General features: G+C 36.3%; 1 protein-coding gene across 1 annotated transcript; it reads right to left on the bottom strand.

The window, feature by feature from the left end:
- Nucleotides 1-9,149: 9,149 nt before the first annotated feature.
- LOC123880332 (transcriptional regulator prz1) lies at nt 9,150-16,683 on the bottom strand. Its single transcript, XM_045928395.1, has one exon. The coding sequence runs from the start codon at nt 16,068-16,070 to the stop codon at nt 12,924-12,926; it is 3,147 nt and encodes a 1,048-aa protein (XP_045784351.1). The 5' UTR covers nt 16,071-16,683; the 3' UTR covers nt 9,150-12,923.
- Between the last annotated feature and the right edge of the window lie 487 nt (nt 16,684-17,170).

A 17,170-nucleotide genomic window follows, 5' to 3' on the forward strand; every position in this document is an offset into this window, starting at 1 on the left:
TAATAAAGTTACATATTCACAGAACTTCTCTCCTTAAACCACCAAGTTATAAGCGACCGGAAATTAACTGAATACCAAATGAAAATGAAATAAAACAAACTTATATCAACGCGAACAGGAAGAGTAGGCATTTTTGAGGTGAGTAATTGTAACTACTTATTTGCTAACTTTTGCTAAGTTAAATAGTTTTTTTTTAAGATTAGAGGTTAAGATTTGATTGTAACTATAAGCTTTTAAATAAAGAGATTAAAAAATAAATAGATGAAATATCTGTGTCTGTGGTGTTTTAGATTTTTCTAAATATATGTAGTTTTAAAATTACAGGGGCTCAAAGATTTGTATGAAAATTTTTAAGACGTAAGCGTAACTTTGAAACCGAATATTTTAACAGAAATCTGGAAACCACAGACATAGATATTAGTTTCTAGAATATGTCTGCAAAATTTTATGGACTTTGGTTGCTTAATATTCAAATGAAATTGGAACTACGATTGTATGAAACGCGTGACGGAGAGAGCCCTCTTAATAAGAAAAGTAAAGACACCTAATTTAATTTAGAACTGTCAAACCTCGCGACTTTAGATGCCAGTCGTGAGGCCATTGTTTAGATTCGTAGAATGCAGTATTTAGTACGAATTTAAAATTAACTTACTGCGCTTTTTTAGCAATATTATGAAGAAAAAGGCGCAGGTACTCTTACTTTATCGGAAAACATCAGAATCGACGCCATCAATGTATAATCTACTCGATATCCTATTGTTCGATATCGAGGAACCAACGGGTTAGCTGACCAGCACGTGTGAGCTCTGATTCAGTCGTGACCTTCGAACGAAAGCGAAACCGGTGTGGGTCAACCTCCACTGTGCGATGCCCGCGCCCCGCGACCCTCCCACCACTGCCCAGTCGACGCATTCGCTTTCTACATAGCTTGCACATCTTTGTTTACTAACTAAAATAAATACGGTTGATATAATATTATCTATTTAATCCATACTTCCATACTTAATATTATAAATGCGAAAGTGTGTCTGTCTGTCTGTCTATCTGTCTGTCTGTCTGTCTGCTACCATTTCACGGCCCAATAGTTTAACCGATTCTGACGAATTTTGGTACAGAGTTAGCTTATATCCCCGGGACGGACATAGGCTACATTTTATCCGGGAAAATCAAAGAGTTCCCACGGGATTCCCAAAGACCCATCCGCTCAACCGATTTGTATGTTTGGTACCGAGGTAGCTTGTGTCCCTGTAATTGACATAGGCAACTTTTTATCCCGGAAAACCAAACAGTTTTCACGGGTTCTTGTAGGTAAATCCCTGAACTTTGGATGTACATACGAGGTATCATTAGAATAACTATATATCCTACTAATTAATAAACGCGGTATGTAGGTATGTATGGATGGATAAACTTCCATCCATACTCTTTCACGCAAAAATACTAGACGGATTTGTTTGAAATTTAGAATGGAGATATGTAGATTATTATTATAACTAATTGGATTAACATATAGGCTACTTTGTATCCCGGAAAATCAATGAGTTCCAACGGAATTTTTAAAAACCTATATCCACGGGTACGAAATCGCGGGTCGAACGAAATCAGCTAGTCTTAATATAAACATTAAACATACTCGTACGTAATTTTAGATGCCTGAACAGATTTGGGTGTACGGGGTAGGTATCATTAGAAATAGAATCCTTTACCATTCACTGTGACAGGCTACAATTTTTTTTTAATTCAATGCATAATGGAAGTCTTATTAAAAATAGCTCGTCCATAACGTACGAATATATATTAGTACTAGAGGATGCCCGCGACTTCGTCCGCGTGGATTTAGGTTTATAAAGATCCCGTGGGAACTGTTTGATTTTCCGGTATAAAAAGTTGCCTATGTCAATTACAGGGACGTAAGCTACCTACTCGTAAGTACCAAATTTCATACAAATCGGTTAAGCATTTGGGTTTTTAGGAATCCCGTGGGAACTATTTGATTTTCCGGGATAAAAAGTAGCCTATGTCCGTCCCCGGGATATAAGCTGACCCTGTACCAAATTTCACCAGAATCGGTTAAACTGTTGGGCCGTGAAAAGGTAGCAGACAGACAGACAGACACACTTTCGCATTTATAATATTAGTATGGATTTAAAGCGAAATATCATTGCTCCGAAACAAAGAACATGTACCTACTTACCTACTCCTACGATTATTGAAAATCTGAATCTACGCAAAAGGTCGCAGACAAAAGCTAAAAGCTAGTTGTATAAATAATTAATTACAAAGTTACATAACACACTTTATAATGTAATAATCGATAACGAATTGTTTATTGAAATCAGAGATCAATTATTATTATTGAACAGCGGAAATGATGACCGACATAACAATGAACAAATGAATGAACAATACACGAGATGTAATCTATACGCGTAAAAATTACGAGTAATTACCACATTTATACCGCATAATATGAAAGCTTTGATAGCATAGTGGTTAGGACGTCTACCCCCTAACCGACGGTCGGGGGATCGATCCCGGGCACGCACCTGTACTTTATGTGGAATTATCTGCATGCAAGAGTTCTCCATAATGTTCTCAAAGGTGTGTGAAGTCAACCAATCCGCACTTGGCCAGCGTGTTAGATATGGCCATAACCCTTCTTACTCTGAGAGTAGACCCGTGCTCTGTAGTGTGCGGGCGATGGGTTGATCATAATGATGATGAATATATGAAAGATCAATACTTGAGGACGGCTCGGCCGATTTGAATGATTTTTAGGGTTGCGTACCTCAAAAGAAAAAAAGGAACCCTTACAGGATCACTTCGTTGTCTATCTGTCCGTCTTCCGGTTGACAGAATCATGAAAGGCAGGTAGGTAGGTCTTACAGCACAAGTACCTAAAGGAAAAAATCTTAAAACCGTGAATTCGTGGTTACATCACAAAAAAAAAATTAAAATGTGTTCAAGTATTTTCAATTGTCGAAGTAAGATAACTATACCAAGAGGAGTATTAAATCAAGAAAGGGTTGTATTTTTATTTATTTTATTTTTTGGTGCAGAGGCAGTTTGCGTCCAAGAAATTGACATAGGCAACTTTCCATCCTGGAGAAGCAAAGAATTCCCATGTGATTTTTTAAAAACATATATCCACGCGGATAAAGTCGCGGTCATCATCTTCTTCTAGTATAAAAGGGTAAAATAATAATTATATTATCTTTTCGTATAGTAACAAAAAAATTGCTAATTTCTTAAAAGTAGCTGTGATAGCCAAGAGGTTAGAACGTCCGCCTCCTAATCGGGATTCGGGTCGGGGGTTCGATCCCGGGCGCGCACCACTAACTTTTCAGTTATGTGCGTTTTAAGCAATTAAATATCACTTGCTTTAACGGTGAAGGAAAACACCGTGAGGAAACCTACATGCCTGAGAGTTCTCCGTGTTCACAAAGGTGTGTGAAGTCTGCCAATCCGCATTGGGCCAGCGTGGCAGACTATGGCCTAAACCCTACTCATTCTGAGAGGAGACCCGTACTCAGTAGTGGGGCGGAAATGGGTTGATCATAAGTAAATTAGTATTTGTAGGTACGGATGTATAAAATTGGACCCCGTTGATGTCTTTTGTTAGAGCAATGAAATTATATGAAAATGTCAACAAATACAACTCGAAAGATAATCTATATTATAATATAATAAATAAAATTGAAGTGTCTGTCTGTAATTTCGAAATAACTACCTCATATTAAGCTTATTTGAACAATACCATAACTGATGTACACGTTTTTAAAATTTTTGTCTGCCTGTCTGTCTGTTCGAACGGTCTAACCTTTTGAACAGCTGGACCTATTTTAACGGGACTTCCACAGACAAGTAGAGGATTAGCCAAGGAGTAACACAGGTTACTTTTTTAACCGACTTTCAAAAAGGAGGAGTGGTGTTTTTCTACCTATGTACACCGATATCTTCGAGATTTCTGAACCGATTTACGTATTTTTTTTTAATCGATAGAGGAACTTTGTGACATTGTTCCACAAAAAAATTGGATTCCAACTCCTCAATCTTGATGCTGCAGAGGACCTGACCACCAAAGCTCATGGGATTTAGAAACTGTCGGTTATAAATTATTGTTATTGAAGGTATCTGTACCAAGTAAAGATTTTGTCGTTGACCTCGAGGACCCAACTCTTCAACCCTGATGCTGTAAGGAATTGCAACCCTAAATCCTGGTGATCTCTCGGGATTTTTAAAGGATCGTTTAAATGTTTTACCGGGGACGGGCTATTACGGTCCTGGGAAATCAAAAGTTCCCACGAGATTTCTAAAAACCTAAATCCACGCGGGCGAAGCTGCGGGCATCAGCTAGTCATTAATATAAATCTATGTCAAATAAGTAAGTGTTTAAAGTTATATGAGTGAAGCTAATATAAATCGTTTAAAATTATACCGAGAACGTTTGAAGGACAAACCAACAAACCAATAACCCAACAAACCAACAAACGTATTTATATTATAAGTAGTGATATCAATCCAATGATAGTGAGCTGTAAAAATGACAATTATATTAATGATTTCACACTCAGCCCTAGTAGACATACTCGTAGCACGCTAACAGATGGCGCTGTACGGCTGTCAACTCGCGTCGTCGTTTCTATGATAGTGTACTTACATAATATATGCCGAGCTCTTTGATTTGAAGTTGACAAAACACTATTGTTTTTATCTCGACAAGAACACTTCTTTCGAGAATTTTTGGAACGGATACTCCTTTCTGGTATTCCGTATAAATAAAGCAAGCAAAGTGAGTCGCGCACCCCGACATTTAACCACTGGGCCACTAAATTTGAAATAAAAAGCTTCACTCTTAGATTTCTAGTTTCTATTATTATTTATTATGCTCGATCGACTTCATACATACATTACACGTGTAAAAACAAAAATTATTTTTTACTTTTTAGTGTTTGTGGTTATTGAAGTCGGTTTTTTTTTAATTTTTAGGGTTTCGTACCTCAAAAAGAAAAACGGAACCCTTATAGGATCACTTTGTTGTCTCTATTTCTGTCTGTCTGTCGTGTCTGTCAAGAAACCTATTGGGTACTTGCCGTTGACCTAGAATCATGAAATTCGGCAGGTAGGTAGGTCTTATAGCACAAGTACAGGAATAATTCTGAAAACCCCGAATTTGTGGTTACATCATTTAAAAAAAAATTAAAATGTGTTTTAATTTTCAAAGTAAGATAACTATACCAAGTGGGGCATCATATGAAAGGGCTTTACCTGTACATTCTAAAACAGATTTTTATTTATGTTTATGTATAATAGTTTTTGATTTATCGTGCAAAATGTTGGAAAAAATACCCGAGTACGGAACCCTTAGGGCGCGAGTCTGACTCGTACTTGGCCGGTTTCTTTAAATCTATTTATCTATGTACATCGATTTTATCGCACATCTGTGCAATCCTAGGTCAAAATCCTTATTGTACATAAAATATTTTTTTATTAATTAATTATTATTATTATTAGTATTGTAATGAATAATGTATAAGATATGCAATTGAATTAATTGAGAATGATATATTTTTATCTGTGTTATATTCTAATATTTGACTCTGATGTGTTGCCAATATGTTTAGAAATTGGATTTATTATGATTATGAATATCTCTTTTTAAAAATTTTATATTATACATTTTTTTATAAATTTTAATTAGATCGGTTTTAATATTTTGTGATATTTCTATGTGATTTTAAAGTAGTGACAAAAGCTATAGAATTCGTGATAACCTATTTCACTTCCACAAGAAAGAGACGCATTGTTATTACAATCACTAGATATAAGGTACAATTATATGTAGTTTTTGATGTTTACAATTTTAAAATACAGACTGTAATCAAGCATTCCACTATCATAGAGGTATTCAACGAAGTAATGAATGATTTTGTTTATTATTATTTATTTATTGAGAGTAAATGAATTTTAAAATTGTCAAATTGCTCATTAGATTACTGTAAATGATGTACGTACTGTCCATTAGTTCGGAATTAAGTCTGAGTTTTCATGAAAATCTTTTCTTTAGCAACCTCTCTCGTTTAATGGCGCAGGTACTTTGTGATCTCGTGGGACCTGAGTTCGATGCCCTACGAGGTCATTTTGGAAGTTTATTTCTGCACATTGGCCCAGTTGCTTAGTAATAGATTTTACAGTGGTAGATGCATTTGCCGATACCATCGATGGCCGTTACAAAAGTACACCTCACCAAAATTTGATAGAATTCGAATGTCGAAACAAAACAGAATGATGCCAAAACAAGTGTAAATTAAAAATTTATAACACCCCCGACAAGTGAAGGTTACAGTAACTAGAAAAGAGCTGATAACTTTCAAACGGCTGAACCGATTTTCTTGGACTATTCCGCGCCTACGATCCAAAGTATCTGAGTTTTCCAAAACATCATTTTCAAATAAATAATTATTTATGTATCTAGGCAACGTCCATCTTGACAGCTTGACATAATATCATAAACCTAACGGTTATCTAACCTTCTTTTCTACAAGAAAACTAGAAAAGAGCTGATAACTTTTAAACGGCTGAACCAATTTCTTTGGATTATAGCTAAGAACACTCTCGATCAAGCCACCTTTCAAACAAAAAAAAGTAAATTAAAATCGGTTCATTCGTTTATTCGCTACGATGCCACAGACAGATACACAGATACACAGACACACAGATACACACGTCCAACTTATAACACCCCTCTTTTTGGATCGGGGGTTAATAAAACAGGATTGACAAGCTCTTGTTTTGAAGTCAACCCTTCAGTAATCAGTAAAAGTACCAATTACCGATTTTTATCAGTTACCGCTTGGAGCGCTGCACTGGTTTGAAAAGTTTTAAGGTCAGATCAGAGCTTCAAAAGACTTTGAAGGTCCATTTTAATTTAACACTGAAGTGTTTCGATCCTCGAATTCATCAGTGCTTGGTGAGATGGTTGATTTCATACTTTTAGGTAGGAACTTTCAGTCATGGCTAGTTTTTACCGCCTAGAATTATTAGAAGTTTGGAGCTAATAAATTAAACAGCTCAAACAGCTTAACCATGTCAGTTCGCTTCCATCTTAGAATACCTACCTAAATTGCCACTTTCCAATCAGATCGTCGCTAACTAGTTATCAATTTCCTGAGTAATTAAGAAAATGCTTGGTCAAGGGCTGATTCGCTAACTTAATGTTCAATACTGAATGAAAGCCATCGAGCTCATGTGACCATTTTTAATCCATTGAAGGTTTTCTGCGAAAAAATATTTTAATATTACTCAGTGAAGCAGCAATGAAGAGCCAATGTCAAATGAGCTCGGTAGCTAACATTCAGTATTGAACACTGAATTCGTGAATCACCCGGCAGGAGATACTATAGTTTAATTCATACTTACTCATTTCATACTTACGCAGCGAAGCATTGGACTAATTCGTCCCACCACTACGATGTCTCCCAAGTCCCGTTGCGCAGTATTTCCTTTTCACATTTTCCATATATCTATAAAATATTTAACAGCGTGGAAATGATAAATGCCCGCACGCACTTATATTTTTAGTCGTCTAAAGTTTAACTTGATGCTGGTACTGACACTACATTGATAAAATAATAATAGGACTTTAAAATCGTTAACACTGTTCTACGCTGCTGATTAAACACACTTTTGAGTAATTGAAACCATTAATTTCATTTGTAAAATTATTCGTAATTCTAAGAATCTAACTGAATAAATATATTATACGAATTTCAAAAAGAATAAACAGATCTCATATGAATTTAAGAGAAAAAATAATTAAAATTAACATGTTATTACTATAAACGTAGTTTTACAGTAATTTATGAGAAAAAATAACCAAACGATGTAGTTATATATAGCTACCAGTGTCAAGTTTCGGAGTAAGTGCTGGTATTATGTCGTTAATTGATGAAATAAATACGTATGGATATTTTTATTTTCCACCCTGTAAATATATTACTATCAATTCCTTTCCAGTATATTTTTTAATTCTCAACCCGTAAAAATATTTTGTAGTTTCAAAATAACAATTTTCTTCAATTATAAATGAAATATTACGCTATTTTAATAAAATAATAATGATTAGAGACAAAATAAGTATAAGATCCTACCTATAATTTTAAAGTATAAAATATAAATATACCTTATAGCTTATTTACTATATTAGGTATATATTATAAGTTAAGTGTTATTATTATTTAATTCATACAATTAAATGGGTAATCTTTTCAATTAAAATATGTAGTATGCTTACTCTTTGGTACTTACTCGTACTTTGGTAGGTAATTTTTCGATTTTAATCAGTTATAACTTTTTTTAAAGTTAGTCAACAATTTACATTTAGTTGATATTTTTATAAAATAATTATATATTAAAATATAACAATTGGACGGGTTGATTTTAGTTATTCAAACTTAAATAAAAACTAAAAATTTGAAGATACTTTTTAAGTACTTATAAAAAGTTTTGGACGAGATAATTATATGAAGTTGTGACTTTCTGCAGAAGAGTAGATTTGTGAGGAATCCGGCGAATCAGCTGGAAATCCTTTGCACGGCGCGGGCGGTTGACAGCGCTCGCTACTCATGAAGATCCAAAGATATTACCTTTTCTCATCAATGGGAAGTAAAGACACGAACTAGGAAAAAAGTGATCCGCTAACTCAGTGATCATCACAGAATGAATCCCACCAAGCTCATTTGATATAGTTTTATGTTCCGTTGAAGATTTTCTACGAAAAGTTATTTTTATATCGCTCACTGAAGCAACAATGTAAAACCAACTAATGTCAAATGAGATTGATGGCTTTCAATTTGTGATGATCAGTGGGTTACTAGTGGTGGTAGTGGGTTACCCGCAGGACCGAAAAACAAAAACAAAGGTGTGTCTACCTATAATCTGAAAATACAAATATTTTTACGAGTTGTACCTATAACCATAAAATGGTCACAGAAAACTATTAATCTATCTGAAAAGTTTAAACTTAGATGCATTAATTTCTTAATTAACATATCTAAGTTTCATATGAACGAAGTACCTAAATTATATGCAGAGCAAGAAATTCGCAGTTGGCAGCAGGGATGTAGAAATAAAACAACATTTCTTTCACATTAAACTTATATATTTACTGACAGACCTGAGACAGGAGAACTGCTATTGCAGTGGTATGTGTAAACAAATACGTACAATATTAAAATAATTGATTGAGTCTTGACTAAAATAATATGTCAATTTTAAGGATTATTAATTTGATTTGCGTACTAGACATATTAAAGCCAAAATTTTGCCAACAGAATAATGAATAAAACAACTTTTAAATTAAAACAGAACGTATTTTGGCAAAATTTTATCATTAAATAAATATCGCCCAGCTGTGGTGAGTTAGCGATATGTTCATATGAGTAAATAGTAAATTAAGTCAGTTTATTCAGTAGTTCTTACTGCATCAGTCATCACCCATATGATCATATCAACGCATAGCACGAGAAAATGATTTTCGCAGTGGCGGTGTGACAGATCTGCCACCTATTACTAGGATAATCTATTATCGAGACTTAATCTAGAAAGATCCTAGGCAACACCAGAGTGACCTCAAAGACAAATATTGCTGCTCGCGCAGTTCGTGCTAAGCAAACTTATTTAGTATTATTTCAGATCACTTTGTGTTAGGTAAGATTTATGTTAGAAGCCAATGACGTCATTTCGGCATCACCTAGAAACAGTTTCAATTTCGCACTACGCTTAATAGTAAACAAATATAGTTAAAAACCCATTAAACGCACCTGTCTGCGTTTCCGCTACAAACGTATCCAACCTACGAGGAGGGGATAATATTAAAAAAAACAACATGTTATGGTATTTATCCTCTCCAATTTTACTCAACTGAATGTAACAGAAATTATCTGGTAACTGATAATAATTAAATTAATATTATACACAACGTAAACACGGAATCTTAGTTTATCATCCTTATAAACTATTTTATAAACTTGAAATCACTACGAAATTATTTCAAAATAAGTGTATCGATGAATACAATAATAGAATATGATAAATAACAAATTTACCGTTTAATATTTACATTAGTTTATCTCTAATCGTTACTACTAGTGCTCATTTTAAACAGTACAAGAGAGACAAATAAGTCTGCTAAAATACATCTGATGTCGGGCGTTAGGTTGCGAGTCTACGGGGCATCGACGGCGCTTGCAGGAAACAAAGGATCCACTAGTTAGGTACATTGAAGGCAAGATGAGATGAGGTATTCGGTTTGGCACACTCCGACGCCACGCCGCCCCGCTACCTTCACCCTCACAACACGTTCTAACCCTATTACTCGTTAAATGAGGTAGTTAAGTTCCATATTGTTTCACTATTATTGCTACGTGAAAATATTTCTGTTTTACAAAAAATTTCCCAACACTATAGTAAAATTATGAATTAAACTTTGTATTCTGATGATATTAATTTTAGACATTTTGCTATAAACTATATTGTTTTCATACGCATGTATCCGTATCCAATTATTTACACACATACTTAATATGGAAATGGCAAAACAAATGAGAAATATTTTTTACACACAAAAATATGCATAAATTAATGATTCAAGGAATTGAATGGTGAGATTGATACTCAACAATATTTTGCATACGAACACACGCTTTCAGTTAACAGGTGTACATACAACTTGCTAACAAAGATGTTCAAGTTTCGAAATATGATTGTTAATATCTATTAAAATTGTGTAAATATTTATATAATAAATGCGTTACATATAAATCTTCCATTCTATTTAATTCAGAATTTTTGAGTTCGTTTGATAATAATTCATTAAATAGTTATAGTCACTGATGAGGTAGATAGGCATTGTTAGTGTAATTCTATTTGTATAAAAATACTTCTGCAATATAATCAACAGTCAAATACAAACATTATCAAAATTAATTAGATACAATGTTCATATATTGCACATATTATATTTCCAATGAATATTCTTTTCTAAAGCTAAGTTGTTCACTAGCAATAAAACTTGCAAAAGTTAGCTCATGCAAGTCACTTGCACGTTACTTACACACGCAGCAAGTTAACTTCTGCAAGATTTGTAGGTAGACTGACGTTGATTGGACAATAACAGGTGACTTCTGCAAGTTTTTTGCCAGTGGACACTTAGCCAATGGAATAGACTACAGATATGGTTACGAGCTTCAATATAAGGCGAGGCGCAATAAAATATTTAGCTAGTTATTTAGAGCAAATGAGCTATATGTGAATAAGGGCTGAATACGCGATATTCACTGTTAACGGACAAGTCGTGTTTTATGATATCTGACACAGGAGCCCCGACTCCTGTCATAACGCGGTCAACCAAAAGTGTTATAATAAAAACGAGATGAACATTTTAAAGCGCCTGCACACTACTAAGGTCTTCATTTCACATTTTCGTAAAGCGAGTCCATCTACACCTCCATACAAATATGTACAAAGTCAATAATGTCTCCCTTTGTTTACGTTCAGTACCTAAGTGATTTAATAAACATGATATTTTATTACTATACAAAAACATTTACATTATTAAAATTATTGCTAGAGAATTTCATTATTAGGCTAAAAATCATTAAAGTTAAATTGTTTCGCAACAGACAGTTGGCGGAGTTAATTTGGCAACGTTCAGGAAGACTACTTTCCTACCACTAACGAAACAGGAATGTTTAAACTAAATTCGTTCAAATACAATATTGGTAACTTAAGTTGGACATAAATTAGTTTTAAATTTCAAGAAAAAATCCGAATTTCGTCAACTATCTTATCATTAAAACAAATGTCAACAGACAAAATAATAATATAGGAAGCACCGGCAAAATATTAATATAAGAAATAACTAATAGCAGAATTTAAAACAAAAACGACATTTAAAACGACACTTATAAATACTACGCGTTGTGTAATGACGCACTTTCTATGTCCAAACGAAACGCAATGGCACATTATCATGAGGTGTTTTCACGCAATATAACACAATTTCTTAAAACACAAAAACAGTTACTATAGTTTTGCTATCAACTTCCATCCTATTATAATCATGTTCAACATCTAGCTACTGATTTAGTTAAGTATTTCTGCCGCCAATTGATTAACACACCTGAACTTCGTTATGATCATTGACTAATTTATTTCTCTATTTTTTTGTCTTTTTGCACCAAAATTATAACTATTTGAAAACAAACAAATTATAAACTTCTTTCGACAGTAAAAAGATAAGCTGGTCTGGCATCAAGTCCCATATTAAGTTATACACGAAAAAATATACTACAATACTCACATCCTTCACAGATGTAAAGTCAACAATAGTAATAATTAAAACATAGCTTTTTAACTAAAATATTTTTCGGTCCGTAATCTACCATAAAAAGATATGTACTGGTTAAATGTCGAAAAAGACAACCATTTCAATCACCTACATTTGTCATAAATCACTTGATATTTTTTATCTAACTAATACTATAATATAATAGTAATTATATCATATGTAAAAATGATATGGATCGGTCTATAAATTATTGCGGAATAACACTCCGACGTCATGTAATTACATGTTTAGCGCCCAGACACCCAGACATGTAAAGTCACCTTGCACCGAACGCAAGGTTAGATTGAATGAACAACAAAAAATCGTAGCTCGCGGACTAAATGCATGCGTCGGAGTCGCTCCGCGGCTGCGCTAAAAGGACATAACAGATCTATAACAAAACGTTGTGTTTCAACGTTATTAACTATATAAATACATACCTACTTTCAAACAAATATGCACAAGTTTTTTATCTGACAATGCTAATAATAATTATTTGTGTACAAAACTCGTCTAAAATAACACACCTCATATTTTATGTAGAAGAGGAGGGTGATGAAGATGAAACCGAAGAAGATGACGAACGTAAGTTTTTTTTCATATGGGTATCAAAATGCTTTACCATGTGATCTTTCCTTATAAATCCTTTGCCACAGTGATCGCATGCAAATGGTTTGCATCCTGAGTGCAAGCACATGTGTCGGCGTAAATCTGTTTTATGATTAAAAGACTTAGGGCACTCGCTACATTTAAACGGTTTATTGTCTGCGTGTTTTAAATAGTGACCCTCGTACGAAACATCATCAGAGAAACGCTTACCACATCGATCACATTTAAAGGGCTTAGCACCCGAATGGAAAGTTTTGTTATGCTGGGTAAGATAACAAGCTTTGTTAAATAATTTATCACACTCGAAACATTTGTGCACAGTAACTGTTGCGATCTTTTTCAGCTGATTTCTTTCAGTCAGCGGCGTGCTTTGTACTGTGGATGAAATAGAAGGTGATCCATGGCTCTCATTTTCAGCTTTAGCGCTTTCTGGACTCGCTGGAGACTTCATCTGAGCTCCATAGTTTTCTTTGTTTGCATAATCCATAATATCCTCTATCTTTAAAATTTGAAGCTCGCTTGAGTCAGTCCGTAATACTTCATCTTCTCGTTTTATAGTTTTTCCTCCAACGGCGTACCCATATGGATAAATTTTTACATTATCCTGATTATAGTTAATGATGTTTTCGGATTTAATAGTTTTAGGGGAATAGTTGTATTCATAATCTATTGTTTGTCCACCGATATCAATACTATTGTACTGGATAGGAGAATGAACTGGATCCACAATTATGTAACCGGCGGTAGATTCGTCGGCGACAATTTGACCCCCCACGTTAGGCGATGTAATATAGTTAGAAACATAAACGCTGAAGCTCTGCGTTTGAAGTTGCGAAAAGCTCGGCAAACGTCCATTAGCAGGCTGATTCGTTTCTTGTTCCATAACTTCGACTTCTTCAGGTGTGGATTCACCAAAAGTAGCCGGATTGGCTATAGGCAGATTGTTGATAGCCATATCCATAACGTGGGGGGCCATCCCGTTTGGGTAACTCGGTGCTATAGTCTGTTGAAAATTCTGACCCAAATATAATGGGGTGTGCGTGGGGTCCGGAACCGAAGGCCCCAAAGGATCCGTAGACCTCGGACTGTACGGGTTGACACCCAAATGGCTGAATGGTGGAAGCGTGTGCGCCGTAAGTGCCGTACTCTGGGTTAGAGCTGGTGCTGAAATATTGCTGGTTGATACTGATAGCAGGCCCCTCATATGGTGATTTTGAGAAACAGAGGGACCTGCTTCCCCGTTTGGGGGATTCGCGCCGGTTATTGAAGTAGATTTAGAACCTTGAGGACTGTCATTTTGAATTCCTATACCCGGAGGTTGATTACCTATATTAATTGGATGGGAACCGACTTGATGCTGTAAAGGGTGATTAGCTAAATGATTAGTACTGAAATTATTATCTAAATTACCCTGTTGAAGATGTGTATATGACTTGGACTGCATGGCGGCAACACGATGCGAACGCTCGAAGCTTTGCGACGCGTAGGGCGAATGCATGACACTCTCGTCCACGCTTCGGCTGTCATCAGACGGGATGGGGCTTTGAGTGTTCGAGTCAGTGTTTTGCTGCTGAGCACGGCTTTGCAACGGTTCACGACTTGGATGGTGATGACTTGAAATTGGCATCGAAGCTGGATCTGGTTGTCCTGAAGATCTTACTGCGTTCTTATGCAGTGTTGTATTATAATGCCTTTTCAAATGTCCGGAACTTGTAAACCATTTATTGCATGCAGTGCAGTTGTATGTTTTTGGCCTTCTTGCTTCGTTAGACTTCCAGTTAGCACCCTTGCCTCCGATAGATGGAAGGTTTGATGATGTTGAATTTGCAGGCTGCGTGCTCGTTATTTGAGGTGCAGATGGAGAATCATAAGGGCGATAAGGCGGTTTCATTTCGGAATTACTTGAAGCGACTGTCCCAGCGTAATCTGTTAGAGGTGGCATCTGTACACCAGGATATACTTTTTGTTCAACATGCATAAACAGTTTTTGTTCATGATGGACTAAGAACTTTTCTTGAGTGTATCCAAATTTTTGATCAGGATGAAACATTTTCCCCTCTGTGGGATATACTTTTTGTTCCGAGAACATTTTTTGATCTTTAAACAAAGATACGTCTCCGTTAATTTGAGGATTGCTGTACATTTTCTGTGTTTCCCATGGCATCATTGGAACAGTCCTGGTATTCACTTCACGAACTTGAGATGACGTATCCTCATAGGTGGCAGGCTGTTGTTCACCTTCATTGCCTTGGTAGACTACTTTTTGCGAATCTAGGTCTAATATGTCAGATGACTCTTCATGCTCTTCTTTAATTTTTACAGTATCATTTTGATAACCTGAATTATTATATGGTTTTCCCGCATATTGTTGAAATGGCATCGATGAGGAAGCGGGTGGAGCACTGGCGCCTGCATGAGCCGAGTTACAATGCTCGTTGAGCTGGACCGCAGAATCGCATACAAAGCCACATTTGTCACATTGGTTTGGCGAAGGTGATGGAGTCGGCTGATTCAAGGGCTGGCCGTACAGTGGGCTCGACGATGATACTTGCGACACACGTTCTTGTAAATTATATGGATGGAAGCGATTTGATTTATGATAATCTTGGTTGTATTGGGATTGCTCCCAATTTATTTGATCTTGATGTTGATTTTGTGGAAAATTAGAATGAGGAAAATTGTTACCAAACTGGGCTCCAGGAGAGAAATTTGTTTGATCAGGGTTTTGATATGGTGAAGGTGCACTGTGGTAGCTCTGAGGAGTCGCCGGATGCGGGAACTGCACCGTGGTCTCCGGCGTCGCCCGGTGCTGGAACTCCGGGCTGGGCTTAGTGATCATGTTGTCACTCGAATCAGCAGGAGCCGACACTGTTGTCTCGTTCTTCACTTTTGCGCTATTATTATTTTCAGAATCATTTTGCGCATTCTGCGTACCCCACTTCACGTACAGGTTCTCCTTGTGATATTGTAAATGCACTTCCAAAGAGTCCACAGTGTCCAGATAGAGATCGCAGACTTTACAATGATAATCTCTCGACGGCAATGTCGACGAAACGGCGTTGTTGTTTGCCATTTAAATCATTAATCTAGAGGAGAGCACCGTCTCCTCCAACGAAAAAAAAATAAAAACACAACACTCCTCTTTTCCACGAACATGTAGTCGGCGCTGCATAAATCAGGCGCTACAGGTTAAAGTCATGGTCGCGATCGCGTTATCTCCCAGGCGAGTCAACTTACTTACACTAGGGCAGTGTTTTCCAAGAAAGTTTTTCGCGGCATCGCAAAGCGCGGGCGGGCGGCGCGGCCACGTGCGCGGCGTAAACACCGGCGATGCAAACACTGTCCAAACTAACTTCAGCTCAAGGCCCAACTCACAGTGATCACTTGTCGTTGCACTGATAAATGTTTATATTAAAAAGTTTAAATATTTTGTCCGTTTTAACTTATTGTCACATAACTAACAAAACAATTTAAAATAAATCAAAGTCTTTTATGGATTAAAATCACAGAGTCAGTTGTTTCGATATCTACTTGGCACTTGTTTGTAAACGCGGAAGAATGATGCGTTATAGTTTTTAATGAGACGGCTCGGACGCGTCGCGGGTCAGCCGCCGGGTACGGACGCTGTGAACGTTTACTAGCAACTGACAGCCTTCCCGAAGTCGCCTTCGGGGGCATGACTTCAATAACAATTCGCAACGTCGTCCCCCACCGTGGCCTGAGTGCGAGCGAGAGCGTCACGCGGTGATGAAGTTATCGCTCCTTCGTCCTTTTGTATGTCCTGAGTAGGAAGGAGACGGGGCATTAGGGGGGAGGGCGCGGGCGGGAAGGGCCCGGTCCTACGCTTTCTCAAAATTGAAATGCCCGGTCGAAATGTCCGGTGATGCTGCGTCCCGCGTCCGAGTAGGACAGCGATAGCACCCACCCTTACAATGCGGGACGCTGAGCTCTGCGACCAAATTTTCTAAATTTCAAATATCACTTTATAATATTATAGAACGGAAGTAGAAAGAATATAATCAAACTTTAAATAACTACTTTAAATCAAAATAGTTAAGCAAACAGCAAAAATTATTTTTTGAACACAACTAAAGTACCTATACTGAGAGACACAAAACATTGAATGCAATATAAAACTGATCATAGGTGTAGGTATAACACGTTGTGTTTGTA

Source organism: Maniola jurtina, chromosome Z (genome assembly GCF_905333055.1).
Source record: "Maniola jurtina chromosome Z, ilManJurt1.1, whole genome shotgun sequence".
Lineage (NCBI taxonomy): Eukaryota > Metazoa > Arthropoda > Insecta > Lepidoptera > Nymphalidae > Maniola > Maniola jurtina.